This window comes from Danio aesculapii, chromosome 16 (assembly GCF_903798145.1).
Source record: "Danio aesculapii chromosome 16, fDanAes4.1, whole genome shotgun sequence".
NCBI lineage: Eukaryota > Metazoa > Chordata > Actinopteri > Cypriniformes > Danionidae > Danio > Danio aesculapii.
Window position 1 is genome coordinate 53,501,739 of NC_079450.1, and position 18,872 is coordinate 53,520,610.

The window sequence follows — 18,872 nt, forward strand, 5'->3', positions numbered from 1 at the left end:
TTCATTTATTCAGCTAAGTCCCTTATTAATCCGGGGTCGCCACAGCGGAATGAACCGCCAACTTATCCAACACATGTTTTATCCAGCGGATGCCCTTCCAGCTGCAAACCATCCCTGGGAAACATCCATACACATTCACTCACACTCATACACTACGGACAATTAAGCCTACCCAATTCACCTGAACCACATGTGTTTGGACTGTTGGGGAAACCGGAGCACCCGGAGGAAACCCACACGTTCACAGGGAGAACATGCAGACTCCACACAGAAACGTCAACTGAGCCGGTTTTCAGCTTCCTTCAAATGTAATGTAATGTAATGTGTAATGATTATTTATCGTGTATGAAAACGTGTAACCATTGACTTCCATTGTAGGAAAGATAAATACTATGGAAGTCAATGGTTACCGGTTTTCAGCTTCCTTCAAATGTAATGTTATTATATAGCGCATTTATCGTGTATGAAAACCTGTAACCATTGACTTCCATTGTAGGAAAGATAAATACTATGGAAGTCAATGGTTACCGGTTTTCAGCTTTTCAGAAGACAAAATTTGTGCTGTTATTGCAAGTTATAATGACACACACTGTTACCAACACATCATATATTAGTTTGAGTATAAATATCTCAAATTTAAAGGGATAGTTCACTCAAAAAATTACATATACTCACTATTTACTGTTTTTAAACCTTCATGACTTTCTTCTGTTGAACACAAAGCTGAAAACCTGTAACCATTGACCTCCATAGAAGGAAAAATAAATACTATGGAAGTCAACGGGTTTTCAGCATTCTTCAAAATATTTTCCTTTGTGTTCAACAGAAGAAACACACTCGGAGAGGTTTTAAATAAGTGAAGGGTGGATAAACACTAGGTAAATCTTCATTTAAGGGTGAACTGTCCTTTAAAACTGATTTGGCATATAGCGCCAACTGGTGGATGTGCCATAAATAAGTAATGGGTGGGATCTGAGACCATGCTACCAAGTTTGGTGTCACTGCAATCTCAGAAGTCAGAAGAATATCTGAAACAGAAGAAGAGGGAAAAGGGGGAATATAAGTGATATCTCTAGCGTGTCAGGTGAAATTGGCAGTAACTGAGAGCAGAAAGTCATGATAAGACTGCTGTTTGGAGTGGTTAGCTGAACTCTTACGTGCTGCTGCGTGGCATGAGGGTGGTTTCGGACGGGAAGTTTCATCTGATTTGAAGGAAGAAACATGAAGACTGTCAAAAAACCGCAATCTTTCAGCAACCACCGCACACTTCCAGCAAAACAATGACTGTTTTTACGACACATCTCGCGAAGTGTCGCTTGCAAACTCGTGCTGAATAATGGACCAGTCCGTGGCGATTCAAGAGACTTTGGCCGAAGGAGAAAGCTGCTCTATAGTATCCTCTCAGCGCTTTTCTGTACCATATAATACTTTACAAACCTGTATTTCTGTTTAAACCAAACCGACTGCATGCTTGTTTTTGTGAAATAGTCATTTAGGATTGTTGCGAAACTCGTTTAGACCAATAAGATGTGGATAGTTTTTAATTATAGCGCTATCCATATCCTCTAAATGTAATTCTTAGACACACGCCTTTCCGCTTGTTTTTATTGAGCATGCACAGTTTTACTGTGAAGGAAATTTCAGTGTGCTATTCCTGACTCGTCCGCTAGATGTCTCTAGTGTACAGAGATTTTTTAAAGATCTGCGTTTTTTATTGCAATAACAGGCATTTACAATGAAACTACAGTATAATAAGTATAATACAAACAACGCAGATATTAATTTTTGCACAAAAATAGAATTTTGAAAGAAGTATTTATAGAGGACGAAGCCTGCTAAAACAATAAATAAATAAATCAATAAATACGCAAATATATAAATGAGTAAATAAACCATTAATTTCTGCGTAAATGAAATAATAAATAAATGTAAATAAAAATCCACAAATTCCTGCATAAATAAAATAATAAATAAAAAATTAAATAAATATGCAAATAAATAAATGTATATAAAAATTACAAATAAATAAATAAATATGCAAATAAATAAATGTATATAAAAATCTACAAATTCCTGCATAAATAAATGAATAAATATGCAAATAAATTAATTAATAAATGTACATAAAAATCCACAAATTCCTGCATAAATAAAATAAATAATAATTATGCAAATAAATAAATGTTTTTAAAAATCTACAAATTCAAAAAAATAAAATATTAAATAAATAAATATGCAGATAAATAAATAAATGTGTATAAGAATCCTCAAATTCCTGCGTAAATAAAATAATAAATAAATATGCAAATAAATATATAAATGTATATAAAAATCACAAATAAATAAATAAAACTAATAAATATGCAAATAAATAAATGTATATAAAAATCTACAAATTCCTGCATAAATAAAATAATAAATAAATATGCAAATAAATGTATATAAAAATCACAAATAAATAAATAAATATGCAAATAAATAAATGTATATAATAATCTACAAATTCCTGCATAAATAAATATGCAAATAAATAAATAAAAGTGGATAAGAATCCCCAAATTCTTGCGTAAATAAAATAATAAATAAAAATGCAAATAAATATATAAATGTATATAAAAATCACAAATAAATAAATAAAACTAATAAATATGCAAATAAATAAATGTATATAAAAATCTACAAATTCCTGCATAAATAAAATAATAAATAAACAAATAAATATGCAAATAAATGTATATAAAAATCACAAATAAATAAATAAATATGCAAATAAATAAATAAATGTATATAAAAATCCACAAATTCCTGCATAAATAAAATAAATAAATAAATATACAAATAAATAAATGAGTGTATATAAAATCCACAAATTCCTGCCTAAATAAAACAATAAATATACAAATAAATAAATAAATAAATAAATGTATATAAAAATCTACAAATTCCTGCCTAAAATAAAATAAATAAATATACAAATAAATAAATAAATGTATATAAAATCCACAAATTCCTGCCTAAAAGAAAATAAATAAATATACAAATAAATAAATAAATGTATATAAAATCCACAAATTCCTGCCTAAAATAAATAAATATACAAACAAATAAATAATTGTATATAAAATTTAGTCTTACTATAATAGTCTTAGTATTTGTCTGATCTGTTCGGAATAAAGAGAAAACTTCCGTCGCAGAAATGTAATGGCTCATTCACACTACGAGCGACTTGCAGGGGCAAAATGACAAGCGATCGTTCAGCGGAGAGTGAGTGAAAGGTGTATGCGTGAAGATGTCATACACTGTAAAAAATACATACGTAAATTAGTAAATTTCCACATTTGGGGATTTTTCTTCATTTATTTATGCTTTTGAATTGCATTATGGGAGCTTGATTTTTCTTCCAACACTTTTAAACTCGAGAAGTTAAAAATAGTGACTTTTATTAACATTTTTAATACTTTTAAGTGATATTTTGTCTGTTGTGTATTACGCTACAAACAAATACCTTGTAATAAACCGCCAGTATATTTTCTGTTATTTTACAGACTTATTTCTCTCTATATTATTTATTATACATTATATTATTATAATATTATTATATTATTATTATATTATTATGTATTATTATATCAACCTACTAAAATGTCAATAAAGTTACTTTGTCGAACTGTAGAGTTGAATTTTCAGCATTAAAAGTCGACAGAGCAGAGATCAAGGTCCCATAATGCAATTCACATCTGTAAATAATTGTGTTGTAATAAACATGTCCTTAGCTGGCGTACACATGCTGTGGAGTGTGTTTCCCTGCTGAATGACGTGAGGGACAGCAAGTTGATAGGATTGGTGCGGCAGGACAAGGAGCATGCGTGAGTTTATACACTTCTAATTAATTACAGAATCTTTCATATTTATATATAGACATCATTCACATATGGAGTTTTGATAGAGTTAGTCTATGTATTTGAGGTTAATATGTAAATTATGTTTATATTCTAGTAATAATGTTATATTTAATCTATAGCATAAAATTTATCATTTCTAAAGTTCTAATGTAAAGGGAACAATGTGTAAAGGGGACCTATTATGCAAAATTCACTTTTATAAGGGGTTTAAACACAGTTGTGTGTCATTAATGTGTGTATTTAACCAGCTTCAAATGGTAAAAATATATTAATTCTACCTTTTATAATCACACTTGATGAAAACAGTCTGTAGAAACACTTTGATTGTCATTCTCCCTTTGTACGTGTCATCAGAGGAGTAAAGCCCCGCCCACTAGTGACCATCTCTCCCTCATTAGCATAGGACGTTAGTCTTGTTTGTGAATCTGCCACTATGCTGACACAGGCGTTTGTAGCTCCGCCCTTGTTTGAAAATTGCATCTCATTTGAATTTAAAGCGACAGTCACCAAAACGACTAAATCAATAAATGACCAAATTAGGATCGACTAAATCACCAAAATGACCAATTAGGATCAAAGCCTAAATGGGGCAGTTTCAAAGAGTTATAAAGCATTATTAATGTGGTATTTTGAGCTGAAACCACACACACACACACACTCTAGGGCAGTGTTTCCCAACCCTGTTCCTGGAGGCACACCAACAGTACATATTTCGGATGTCTCCCTTTTCTGACCCATTAACTTCAGGTGTTGGAGTCTCTTCTGATGTTATGATAAGTTGATTCAGCTGTGTTTGATTAGGGAGAGGTTGAAAATGTGGACTGTTGGTGTGTCTTTAGGAACAGGGTTGGGAAACACTGTTCTAGAGCAGGGGTCGGGAACCTTTTTCCAGCAAAGAGCCATTTCTGATTTTTTTTATCAAATGCATTTATTTAAAGAGCCATTTGGGGTGTGTGGATATAACAAAACCTTTATTTATGTCCGTGTATAATTAAAAAATAAGCAAATATTACGCATCACAATGTATTAAGAGGACAATTTTTTTCTTTTTGCCATCGCCACTCATGATGTTGTTTGAATTTACATGCGTGAGGAGAAATGTTAGTTGCTCGCCTTTATTGGTGTCACGTTTCGAGTTAAACCGCAGCGCCACTCTTGTGCATTAATTGAAACGTCCTTTTATTTTAGTCCTTATTCATTTTGCTGTAAAAATACAGTATAACGGGAATTGTAATTGTATTTTCAATAGAAATCTGATTTCTAGTGACAGCTATAATTTTTTAAACTTTATAATATTATTGAAGAGAGACAGCTGGATAGCCATATATTTTTCGTCAAAGAGCCACATGTGGCTCCCGAGCCATAGATTCCCTACCCTGCTCTAGGGACATCAGAGACTTATTTGGCCCCACACGCCCACCAATATTAATTGACAGGCACGTCATCATATCCTCAGTTTGTTAATTCACGTCCGCCATTTTCAGCATGAGTCGAAGCGATATCACTAAAGGAACACGCTAGCTCTATTTTTAGATGCAAGGCTCATTGGGCTCAACACAAGAGCAATATTCTCCACATTATCGCTCTAATCGGAATTATTGGTTGTATCTTTAGGTAGGTTTGCAAACATGTGTACTTCTCATTGAGTCTACCTTATACTTCAGCCGTTTGCATTTCTCGCGATCACAGAAGCTCCCTGTGATCTTAACTAGCATGCGTTTTAGAATTCTAAACATCGGTTTCTATCAGGGTACACTCAAGTCGACGGCTGGGCGCCGCGGACCGCTGCAGAAACCTATGTTTAGAATTCAAAAATGCGTGGCGCGACGATTCGGGACACTTCATGTTTCTGGTGCGCCACAGAGAGTGTCTGGTGTGCCGTGTCGCGGCTTCAAGCGGCGCATCCGGTGCCTCAGTCAAAGTTAATTCAGTGTGCGTGGTTATTAGTTTCTGTGGACAAGCTCGGCACTTGAAACTAGCACACAGTCGGCTGTAAAACTGTACAAAGACACAAATGATTTTGTACTCTCTGCTTGGTCTGTGTCAGAGTCGTACAAGTATGACTGATTGCTGATCCTCTCTCTCCTTCTCTGTCTGCCTGTCAGACTCTGTTGCAAACGCAGAGCAGGTGAGCTCATAGCCCCGCCCCCTTGTTACGTTGGGCGGGAAGCCGAAACTAATTTACATGTGAAGCAACACACCCCTAAATCAGTGAGCTGTGGACACGCCCCCAACATGACACTTTTTAACACATTATAATAAACAATCTGAATTGTGTTTTGAACTGAACCTCAACTGGCACACTCAGAAGAACCATAATATTAATATTAAATCATAAAAAAGAGGTAAACTATGTGCCCTTTAATATTATTTATTATTGACCAAATATGTAGTCAGTAACTTGTATTGACTTTTAAACATGGCATGTTATACTTTAGCAACAATAACAAATCATTTTTAAATGGTTACATGCGTTGTAATAATAAATGAAAAATAATATATTGCATAACTTCACAAATAGGTAGCTTAGTGGCACTGTCGTCCCCTTACAGCAAGAAGGTCGTTGGTTTGAGTGCCGGCTGGGTCAGTTGGCATATCTGTGTGGAGTTTGCATGTTCTGCCCGTGTTTGCGTGGGTCTCCTACAGGTACTTTGGTTCCTCCACAGTCCAAAAACATGTGCTATAAGTGAATTGAATAAACTAAATTGGCCATAGTGTATGAGTGCATGGGTGTTTCCCAGTACTGGGTTGCAGCTGGAAGGGCATCCGCTGCATAAAACATAAACTGGAATAGTTGGTAGTTCATTTCACTGTGGCATCTCCTGATAAATATGGGATTGAGCTGAAGGAAAATGAATGAATGACAAAAACAGCATATGAAGATAATCCGATGCCACATTTGCAAACACTGAACTTGTCTGGTTTATTTTACTCTTTGATTTGATCAGGTTGTTTATATATTCCCATCGAAGGATGGCCATCACTGCCGATGATGTCACGCTGGAGCAAATCATTCCTATTTCTTATGACTTTTCAGTTGTTGAAGGTAAGACATTTTGAGTTAATATTGTAAATCTAAAGTGCAGGTATAATAATGATGTCACTGGCGGCACGGTGGCTCAGTTGTTAACACTGTCGCCTCATAGCAAGAAGGTCGCTGGTTCGAGTCCTGGCTGGGCCTGTTGGCATTTCTGTGTGGAGTTAGCATGTTCTGCCCATGTTGGCGTGAGTTTCCGCCACAGTCGTGGAAGAGTATCCTCTGCGTAAAACATATGCTGGAATAGTTGGCGGTTCATTCCGCTGTGGCGACCCCTGATAAATAAGGGACCAAGCCGAATGAAAATGAATGGATGAAGGAATGAACGAATGCATGAATGAGTCACTGTAAAAAATGCTGGATTCCACTCAATCGATTTGTGTTGGGACAACATGAAGGAATTAAACTCAATAGTTTTTACCAAATGAAGTGGATTGAACAGAAAACAATTAAGTCGTCCCTCCAAAAAACTCAAGAATTGTTTTCAGCTTATTTTAAATAAGTCGTTTGAACAAACAGCAAACGTAATTTTTTTAATGGGAGGTGATTTGCTATTGGTGGATCTTATGTGAGTGACGGGTTGATCCCGCCCTCACACTGTATTACACCAATCAGAGAAGAATATTAAGGCACATGAAATGAACATGGGGGCGTCACGGTGGCGCGGTGGGTTGCACAATCACCTCACAGCAAGAATGTCGCTGGTTCGAGCCCCAGCTGGGCCAGTTGGCATTTCAGTGTGGAGTTTGCATATTCTCCCCATGTTGGCGTGGGTTTCCTCCGGGTGCTCCGATTTCCCCCACAAGTCCAAACACGTGCGCTACAGGTGAATCGAATAAGCTAAATTACAAGTTGGCGGTTCATTCTGCTGTGGCGACCCTTGATTAATAGTGGGACTAAGCCGAAAAGAAAGTGAATGAATGAATGTCCCTTCAAAAAACTCATGAATTTTGTTGTTTCAGATCATTTTAAATAAGTAGATAAACGGCAAACTTAATTTTTTGAGTGTTGGACGTGGTCTGCTAATGGTGGATCTCATGTGAGTGAGTGATGATCCCACCCTCACACTGTATTGCACCAATCAGAGAAGAATATAAAGGCACGTGATTTGAACATTTCCCCCACAGTCCAACCACATGCTGTATAGGTGAATTAAATGAACTAAATTGGCCGTAGTGTGAGTGAGTGCAAGACTGTATGTGGGTGTTTCCCAGTGTCGGGTTGCGGCTGCATGGGCATCCACTGCGTAAAATATATGCTGGATAAGTTGGCGGTTCATTCCGCTGTGGCGACCCCAGATTAATAAAAAGACTGAGCCAAAAAGAAAATAAATGAATGAATGGAACATAAAAATGCACAATAAATATGAATAAATCATTCATCATTTGTAATAAATTCTGCAGTTATTAAAAAATATATTATCATGAATCTTGATTTTGTGGTAAAATTCATGTTTTTTTTTTCCAAAACTTATCCATAGTTTCATCTCCAGATGAGCTTGCGGTTGTTGGTGAGTGAGTTTATTTAAAATATAACATCAGTATTCAGCATTAGCATCAATATTCAGATATGTTTGGGATATTTTCTTTATCACTGTTCAGGTGCAGATACTCGAGTGCGGGTAACTTTTCTGGAGGAGGAGCTGGAGCTGAAGTTGCCGTTTGGTTCTCACACCCGTCTCTTCCTCAGTGAAGTGAATCGGGCCTGGAGTGGTGAGACGCCTGTTTATTACTTTTCATTGCATTCTATGATGTTCAGATGCTTGGAATTCATATTATTTTATTGAATAGATTACATGTTCTCCTCATTTGCACGTAGGTTTCCTCCGGGTGCTCTGGTTTCCATGCGGCATAAGTGAATTAAATAAACTAAATTGGACGCAGTGTATGATTGTGTGTATGAGTGTTTCCCAGTGCTGGGTTGTGTCTGGAAGGGCATCCACTTAAATATATATATATATATATATATATATATATATATATATATATATATATATATATAGTTGAAGTCAGAATTATTAGCCCCCTTTGAATTTGTTTTTTCTTTTTTAAATATTTCCCAAATGATGTTTAACAGAGCAAGGAAATTTTGACAGTATGTCTGATAATATTTTTTCTTCTGGAGAAAGCCTTTTTTTTTAGAATAAAAAAGAATAAAAGCAGTTTTATATTTTTTTAAATCTATTTTAAAGTCAATATTATTAGCCCCTTTAAGCTTAATTTTTTTTCGATAGTCTACAGCAGTGTTTCCCAACCCTGTTCCTAGAGGCACACCAACAGTATATATTTTGTATGTCTCCCTTATCTGACCCATTCGTGTCAGGTTTTGGGGTCTTTTCTAATGTTCTGCTGAGTTGATTCAGGTGTGTTTGATTAGGGAGAGGTTGAAAATGTGTACTGTTGGTGTGCCTTCAGGAACAGGGTTGGGAAACACTGGTCTACAGAACAAACCATCGATATACAATGACTTGCCTAATTACCCTAACCTGCCTAGTTAACCTAATTATCCTAGTTAAGCCTTTAAATGTCACTTTAAGCTGTATAGAAGTGTCTTGAAAAACATCTAGTCAAATATTATTTACTGTCATCATGGCAAAGATAAAATAAATCAGTTATTAGAGAGGAGTTATTAAAACTATTAGGTTTAGAAATGTTTTGAAAGTATATTCTCTCAGTTAAACAGAAATTGGGGGAAAAAAATAAACAGGGGCACTAATAATTCTGATTTCAACGGTATATTTGAAATATTTAAGTCCTTTATAGTTTAAAATAATATATATATTATTATTATTATTTATTTATTTATTTATTTTTTATTCCTATATAATTTAAAGTAATATATATATATATATATTCTAGAAAATACATTTTGTCAGATACTCTTTTTTTAAATTAATTAAATTAATTAAAAAATCTCTGATTAAAAAAGAAAAATTCCATTAATTATGTTTTTATGTTCTGCAGTCCATTAAACAAATGGGAATTCACCTGCAGGTGATGCAGAAGAAATCTAAAAGAAATCTCATTGACATCACCGACAGCAAAAACCCGCTGAACGAGTTTCGTCCTGCATTCTGACATTTCCCATTCATGCAAATGCTAAAAGTCCAATCACTGAGAGCAAAGCTCATGAAAGTGAAAGACATGCAATCAGCTGACCTGTTCTGTCATTCATTTACTCTACCTGTTGAAAAGGTACTTTTGGAATCGTTGTGTAATAAGCATTAAACTGGAAACTCGACTATACATTCCTTATATATAAATATCTTCATAAAATAAACTTAAATACAGACTAGTCCATCTGAGTAAATAAGCAGAGATTGAGTTAACCTCTCAGACAACAGTTACATTTCGCACACACATGTAATGAGAGAGAGAGAGAAAGAGAGGAGGCGGAGTTTATTTCAAATAAGTAGGTTGTCTGCTTTTTTCTCAGTCTGTGGATTGTAACATACAGAATGAGCAGCAGCAGATTGCGGTTCGATTCAAAGATTTTCATCATTTATTATTTCTTAAACCATCAAAAAAGAGAAACATCTGACTTCTCAAAAGGGAAATATGCTTCAGGAAAGAGCTGTTTGATCTCCTTCATCGGGTGAATGCTGATGGCGAGTTTCAGGAGCTCTAAAGATGCACGTGTTAACAGGAAAAATCAGAAAAATTTGCAAGGTCAGTGACAGCTGTTATAGATCAAATGTGGTCATATAGAAACTCAGACACCAGCGGCGGCTTGTCTGCAAGGGGAAGTCACAGTGTGAGTGTTGTTCGCATTTTGTTTGTAATAATGGTGTGAACATGCGGCTTTTAGTTCTGAGAGAGAAAACGACAAATACACAGAGAACAAATGATATAGTTCCTCTTGACGTTTCCTAGAATGTACATAGAATTGAAATCATCATAGATCCAGCAGTAAGCTGATATTGTTCATATCTGTAATGGCGTTATTTAGCGATTTTTATTCTGAACTGGAGTTTTTAACTAAAGTACTGTTGTGTTTTAAACTTGTAGATGTCTGTCAGCAGTATCCAAAAGAAGAACCCAAGTTTGACTGGCTCACCAAGTACCGTAAAGTGTCAAAAGGGGCGAGATCACTGAGAAAGTCAATTGGAGCAGCAACTGTCAAGATGAGTCAGATGAAGAAATCAGGTGAGCTGTGCGTTCTCTTTTAGAGTAAATAAATAAGATAAAAAATGTTACTTTACAATTAGTATAAATATATAAGCAATATCACACAAGTAGCAGTGCGATATGGCCCCTGTCTCGGACACAAAGGCAACACCTCACACCAGTGCCAATATACAGTCATATCACACTGCCACTTGTGTGATATTGCATTCAAACAACAGTTCGACGGCATAATCGTGTATTTAAAAAAAGAAAATCAAACACAGATAGTCCGAAAATATTTTTGTACGAGGATCTACTTTCTTCCGCCGTTTACTCACATCTGCAGCTGACGTCAGAACAGCAGAAATCATTGCTACTTAACTTCTATGTCACTTTAGAGCTAGTGTTTGAAAGATTCTCTAGCGTAATGTCTAAAGGGATGACAAAACAGGTAATTTTGCTCACATTTTAGGATTATGAGGCTGAAAAGCATGAAATGGCATCAGTCTACAGAGATTTCCCAGTATTTCTCTGTTGCAGTCGAGAGATCACAGTAATCCACCCAGAAAAAGCCAAAGTAAAGCAAACGCTAGCAGATTACTATGGTATAAATACAGCACTACAACATACAAAATGGAGAGATTGACTTTGAAAGTCACTCACCTGTATAATAATGATTTGATCAGCTGTGGTTTGAAATACGAAAAGAAAACGCTCCTCTAAGGGCTTATTCTGTGGTCTCTGTTGCCATCTTGTGGTGAAGCGTCAACCGTCCAGTATGACAGGCTGATAACCGCTGACGCGCTAAAACTCTGGAATTATAAATATTTAAAATAAATACTATCCTTATAAATAAACTGCACAGTTTCAATCTAAACAACTACATTCTCGCCTAAAAAGCCTCAAAAGTACATTATGTTGTCAACAGCTGCAACATTTGTCAAACTGTAGTGAGTTTAATGATCTGCTGTTACTCTATGTGGGTGGAGTAATACACAGGGGTGAAGAGGCTGTACGAGTGCTGTTATTGCAGAATAGCTCACGGCTATCAGCCAATCAGATTCAAGAACCAGACAGAACTGTTGTATAACAATAACTATGACATTTGTAGCTCAGTTATTTTCAAATATTACCCAAGTGGTGTTTAACAGAGCAAGGACTTTTCACAGGATTTCCTATATTTTTTTCTTCTTATCTTATAATGTTGTTTAATCTTCTTCTTGTTTTCTTTCTTATTTTTCTCAGTTTGTCTGGAATAAAATATATTATTTAATTTTTTTAAATGATATTTAAGGCTAATATTATGAGCCCCCTTAAGCAATACATATATTTTTTTCAATTGTCTACAGCAGTGTTTCCCAACCATGTTCCTGAAGGCACACCAACAGTACATACTTTGGATGTCTCCCTTATCTGACCTATTAACTTTAGGTTTTGTAGTCTCTTCTGATGTTCTGAGTTGATTCAGGTGTGTTTGATTAGGGAGAGGTTGAAAATGTGTACTGTTGGTGTGCCTTCAGGAACAGGGTTGGGAAACACTGCTCTACAGAACAAACTACTGTTATCCAATGAGTTGCTTAATTGTCCAAGCTTGCCTAATAAACCTAGTTAAGCCATAAATCACATGTACGACAGCATTTAGGCTTTCCTGTAAAAGATAATGATGACGGAAGTTGTGGTGGGTTATTGGGGATGTGGTGGGTTTCTTAGGTTACTAACAGTGTTTTCTGTCACTGTTTGTTTAGCCTGCATTAATGCATTCAGTGTAAGTTGCACGATTAGTCATTAAAAGATCAGGATCTCAACACCCACGAGACATAAATTACAAATGATGCTGATTTGCATATGTTTATTAATCCTTCAAATCGCTGCATTCAAATCTGAAAACGCAAATTAAGAAAGAGATAGAGTCTTTAGTCTTTTTGAGTTAGTTATGAAGTTACAAACAGTCAATTAACACGAAAGTACCAGGAGAACAGTTTATAGTTTAAATAAAACCACTGATGTTTGTAGTAAAGATTAAAATCACCATCATTTGCGTTTAACTTAACGCTCTAAAATGAAAGTTGTAGGCAGCAATTACATTATTTAAACACTTGGTGGCGACAACCAGCCATCAAAAATAAGCCACTGAAAAATACTTCAAAATTGACATGAAACATGAAGTTTTATGAGTGAAGAACTGAATCATTTATTGAAAATTAGACTAAAATAAATATGGGTTGTACAAATGATAATGTTAGATTTCTACATGTGGCCACCGCTGCGTCGTCAGCTTGGTTTTTCACACAGTCCACTTGTTAGATCATCATCAGCAGTTATTTTCATTTCCTGCAGAATTATGAGGAAATCACAGATCTGTTAAAATATATAACTAATAGCCGTATTAAAATATACATATAATATTTTTGAATTAGCTTCTATTTTGGCTGTAGCCCTTTTTGGTTTATTTATAACTATTTATCCTTTATTTTTGTTTGAGTTTTTGTCATTTCTGTACTAAAACTTGTTTTTATGCAGTTAGCTGACAGCTTTTATAGTATTTTAATGAGCTATTATTTTACCTTATTTTTCCAAATTCACTTTCTTTTGTCATTTTTTTAGTATAGTTTTTATTTAGATTAAATTTATTATATATTTAGAACTACACTCACCGGCCACTTTATTAGGTACAACTGCCCGTTAATGCAAGTTTCTAATCAGCCAGTCACATGGCAGCAACTCAGTGCATTTAGGCATGTAGACATGACCAAGACGATCTGCTGCAGTTCAAACTGAGCATCAGAATGGGGAAGATTTAAGTGACTTTGAACGTGGCATGGTTGTTGGTGCCAGATGGGCTATTTCAGAAACTGCAGATCTACTGGGATTTTCACGCACAACCATCTCTAGGGTTTACAGAGAATGGTCTGAAAAAGAGAAAATATCCAGTGAGCGACAGTTCTGTGGGGGCAAATGCCTTGTTGATGCCAGAGGTCAGAGGAGAATGGCCAGACTGGTTCCAGCTGATAGAAAGGCAACAGTAACTCAAATAAGCAATCGTTACAACCGAGGTCTGCAGAAGAGCATCTCTGAATGCACAACACGTCCAACCTTGAGGCGGATGGGCTACAGCAGCAGAAGACCACACCGGATGCCACTCCTGTCAGCTAAGAACAGGAAACTGAGGCTACAATTCACACAGGCTCACCAAAATTGGACAATAGAAGATTGGAGAAACGTTGCCTGGTCTGATGAGTCTCCATTTCTGCTGCGACATTCAGATGGTAGGGTCAGAATTTGGCATCAACAACATGAAAGCATGGATTCATCCTGCCTTGTGTCAACAGTTCAGGCTGGTGGTGGTGTAATGGTGTGAGGGATATTTTCTTGGCACACTTTGGGCCCATTAGTACCAATTGAGCATCGTGTCAATGCCGCAGCCTACCTGAGTATTGTTGCTGACCATCCCTTTATGGCCACAGTGTACCCGTCTTCTGATGGCTACTTCCAGCAGGATAGCACGACAATGAGTTCACTGTACTCAAATGGCCTCCACAGTCACCATAACTCAATCCAATAGAGCACCTTTTGGAAGTGGTGGAACGGGAGATTCACATCATGGATGTGCAGCTGACAAATCTGCTGCAACTGCATGATCCTATCATGTCAATATGAACCAAAACCTCTGAGGAATATTTCCAGTAGCTTGTTGAATCTATGCCACGAAGGATTAAGGCAGTTCTGAAGGCAAAAGCTGGTCCAACCCGGTGTTAGTAAGGTGTACCCAATAAAGTGGCCGATGAGTGTATTTTATTGTAGTTAAAGTTTACTTTGTTAATGTATTATGTATAATTTACCTTTGAAATTTTAATTGTATTTAAAAATATTAAGTAATATTGAAATCTTTACGTGGAAAATAATAAATTTTAACTGTTTCAGTTTTAGTTAATATCTAACCCCTGTAAAGTGTTATCAGAATTGCCATTTGCATCACACTTATCTTACAGATAGTGTTGCATATATATTGTTAGACTGAAATATGTATTTTTTTTTTGGTTTAAACAAAACAGATTCTTTATGCTGCCTTTAACCTAAAAAGACTTGTTTTTACTTGTACACTTGTTTTGTGAGCTAAATGTTCTGTATGTTGTGCTAAATAATAATTCAGTAGCTCAGCTAGTTGAGTCTGATTCTCAATCGTTTGCATCGTGTTCGACAACAAGAGTCTGTAAACGAACTTGAAGCGTCATTACGGATTCTACTATGGGGAAGGATGTTCTTATGAATATTAATATGCAAATGCTACGCGACTCCGCTATTGGCTGCAGAGCTGACGTTAGTAAATAAGCGCTGTCGCAGACACGTGATTGGACGCTTGAGGTTAGCTACGAAACAACGTCAGCGTCGTGTAATTAATATTCATAAGCTGAGCCTTGAGCATAGTAGAACTCTTTGCCAAAAAGCTCGTTATAGTCAAATGAACTCGAGTCGGCCAGAGTGTAACAACAGTCAGAATGCGAAAACGGGGAGATGTCTAATGAAACTCGATTAGACGGTAAGAAAAGTCATTTATATTTAACGGACATGAACGGATACATGTGTAACCGTAATTACGAATGTGTGTGTGTTTTCTGTTGCTAGTCCGCGTTGACAGGTACACACTGAGCAGACATCGTTCTGTTGTGTCAGTAAAGTGTGTTTAGTCGTGATTCTCGATGGTCGTGTCTCAAAATCTATCTAGACAGCCTTCCTAATTGTAAAAAACGTCGACGTTTAGTTCGCCAAAAAGGTTATAACGTTAGGAAATGGCATTTATAAAGACGTTAATATAAAAATATAATGAATTAGTGTGTATTTCTGCTCATAATGCATGTCTCACATGAAAAGAATACACATTTATAGTAAATACTATATTTACTATATGTTAAAATATTTAATCATAATTTATAGCTGCTGTTGTAGTATAATTATAGTTATATAAACATAAGTTATTCAATACTGTACCAAGTTTTCTATAACTAAATATTATATGACAGTACACCATAATTTACTGTAGTAAAAATTAAAATATACCTCATCATTTATTAATGTTTAGATGTATTTAATACTACATTATGATATGTATGATGTATAATATGCTTTAGTATGGTTCAAAAACATTATAGTGTCTACTATAAATGACTATAGTATTTTTCATGTGAGTAATTGTCAGCATTATAAAATAATAATAATAATAATTTTTATGAGTATTGCAACAATTTTTTATTTACTTTAATTCTTATTTGTCACATTTAGTGTTATTGAATAGTTGTGTCCACTTTTGTGATATAAATAAAATGTAATTTTTTATTTATCTATCTTATTATCTAATAACTATATATTTATCTATTATAGTAAGACAAGATTTAAAATAAGACAATTTGGGAACAGGTTTTCTTATTCCCAATGAAGTCCAGGAAGCTGTTTTATCATATAAAGTGTATTTGTAATTAAAAATACTCATATTGAATTAGAGAAATACTAAATATTTGGGTTTTCGGTGTCTCAGACGTTGACGATTGTCAATCTGAAAATTGTTGCAAACTGGTAACCATTAACATTCATAGCATTTTAGTTTTCTTCTGATGGATGTCAGTGGTTTTTAATTTCCAGTTTTTTAATGGTTAGCACATCTTTTGTGGTCACCAGAAAAAAAATAAAGACATAAAAAAGATTTGTATCCACCTTTGAGGGTGAGTAAATAGTGAGTTTATTATTATTTTTGTGTGAACCATCCCCTCCACATATATGTCAGCTCTGTGATTTTTCTTTGATATGCTAAACACACACACACACACACACACACACACACACACACACACACACACACACACACACACACACACACACAATTGACTTCAATAATGACCAACAACTAGTAAATCAGACGTAATGGCACTTTATTCTTTTATTATATTATGTAAATTGTTAATATTTAAATTGTTAATATAGACAGATGCCTAATAATGTATAATTTAAGCACTTTCTATATATATATATATATATATATATATATATATATATATATATATATATATATATATATATATATATATATAATATATATATAATATATATATATATATATATATATATATTATTATTATTATTATTATATATATATTATTTACTATAAATGCTTATGTTGTTCTATGCATGTACTTGAGTTTTTAAAGGTACAGTTCACATATCTGACTGTATTTAAGGGCAAAATTGTATTACAAATAATATATAAATACAAATATATTTATATTCTTTAATACAAGAATTGTTGTGCTGTGAAGTAAAATCTAAAATTGTGTATGAAAAGCATCGTCAATGCATCGTGATGCGCTGAGATGTCGAATTGAACCGAATTGATGGCATGATAATCGTAACCGAAGCGAACCGTGAAACCAGTGTAGGTTCACATATGAGCAATTCCATGCAAATGTCAACTTTGCCATGAAAAAATTACGTTTTTCCCAAAATAGCAAAACTGTTTCTGCGTTTTTTGTGTGAGCTTGCATTTGACAGTGCTTTAAAAATACTCAAAAATATCTCTGTCAGTGTTTTCAAACAATTATATTCGATTTACCAAAGTCACACAAGTTGCAATTTCACATCCGTCACATCCATACCGGAGAGATGTCACATCCATAACACAAGCTTTTTCCTCATAATACTTCTACAAAGTATGTTATATACCGTAAACTTGCAGACTTTTTTGTCACATCCATAACGCGTGTTTATTTTCCTCATTTAAAGTACAAAACATGTTTACAGATTGAAATTTTACTGCTCCCACAACTCTGTGGCTAGTTGTTTTGTTTTGTGTATGTATATATATATATATATATATATATATATATATATATATATATATATATATATATATATATATATATATATATATATATATATGTGTGTGTGTATATATATTAGTTTATCACACATCTGATTGGGGTTATTTGATTTTATCACATTTATTTGAGATAATCCACATTGTGCTCTTCAAAAGAATTGTAATTGTCAAAAAAGTCTTACTATTTGCATCAGGTTGAACAAAAATGAAACAGTTAAACGTTTTAAATATTATTTTGAAGTTACAATTTAACGGTATTATGCTTATATTGTAAAGTAAATTGTCAAGTAAAATGAGCATTGAGCAAAACACACAATTATTGTTTGATAACTAATTATCTGTATTTCCTCAAATAATTCTCCATAAAGAGCCTTTTTTGTTTGGATATTGATGTACTGTATGATATTATGTAATCTGGATCAATTTAATCCATGAGCAGATGTGTCTGTTTCATCAAAGTCACAATGAAACTGAAGTAGCAACAGATCTTTTCTTCCATACCTTGATAAACAAATGAGGGCGTGTCTCGGTTCTGTCTATCAGTTGTTGATTGGTCGGTTTCCTCGGTTCCTTGGGGTCTTAAAAAGTCTTAAAATGTATTAAATCCCAAAATTAAAGATTTAAGCCTTGAAAAGTCTTAAATTTAGTGAATTATTGTGTTGTAGGTCCTAAATGTTTTTTAAACAAGTCTTAATTTTCCTTTGTTCATGTATTGCTACTCAATCTGGCAAAAACCCATACAATCACCAACAATTAATCTCAATAAAACTTTAAACTTTTTATTGAAAAGAGTCATTTTTAACTCTATTTATCATAATAGTTCAATTATTTTCCTCACAATAACATAGGTTTAAACGTGCTCTATGTATTTACTGCTGAGGACACCAACCTGGACAGATTGTTGTGTATTTATAATATAATACTTTTTAAAACATTTGTTTACAAGTTACAAGTTGAATACA

The 18,872-nt window shown here is 34.3% G+C and overlaps 1 protein-coding gene across 1 annotated transcript in view; it reads left to right on the forward strand.

Annotated features, from left to right (window-relative positions):
• Positions 1-971: 971 nt before the first annotated feature.
• Positions 972-18,872, forward strand: part of inpp5b (inositol polyphosphate-5-phosphatase B) — a 49,834-nt gene continuing 31,933 nt past the window's right edge. Inside the window, exons 1-6 of the mRNA XM_056475143.1 lie at positions 972-1,393; positions 3,787-3,866; positions 6,851-6,948; positions 8,420-8,449; positions 8,541-8,651; positions 10,947-11,084. Of these exons, the coding sequence (XP_056331118.1) occupies positions 1,337-1,393; positions 3,787-3,866; positions 6,851-6,948; positions 8,420-8,449; positions 8,541-8,651; positions 10,947-11,084 (514 nt within the window). The 5' untranslated portion in view covers positions 972-1,336. The remainder of the gene's footprint in view (positions 1,394-3,786; positions 3,867-6,850; positions 6,949-8,419; positions 8,450-8,540; positions 8,652-10,946; positions 11,085-18,872) is intronic.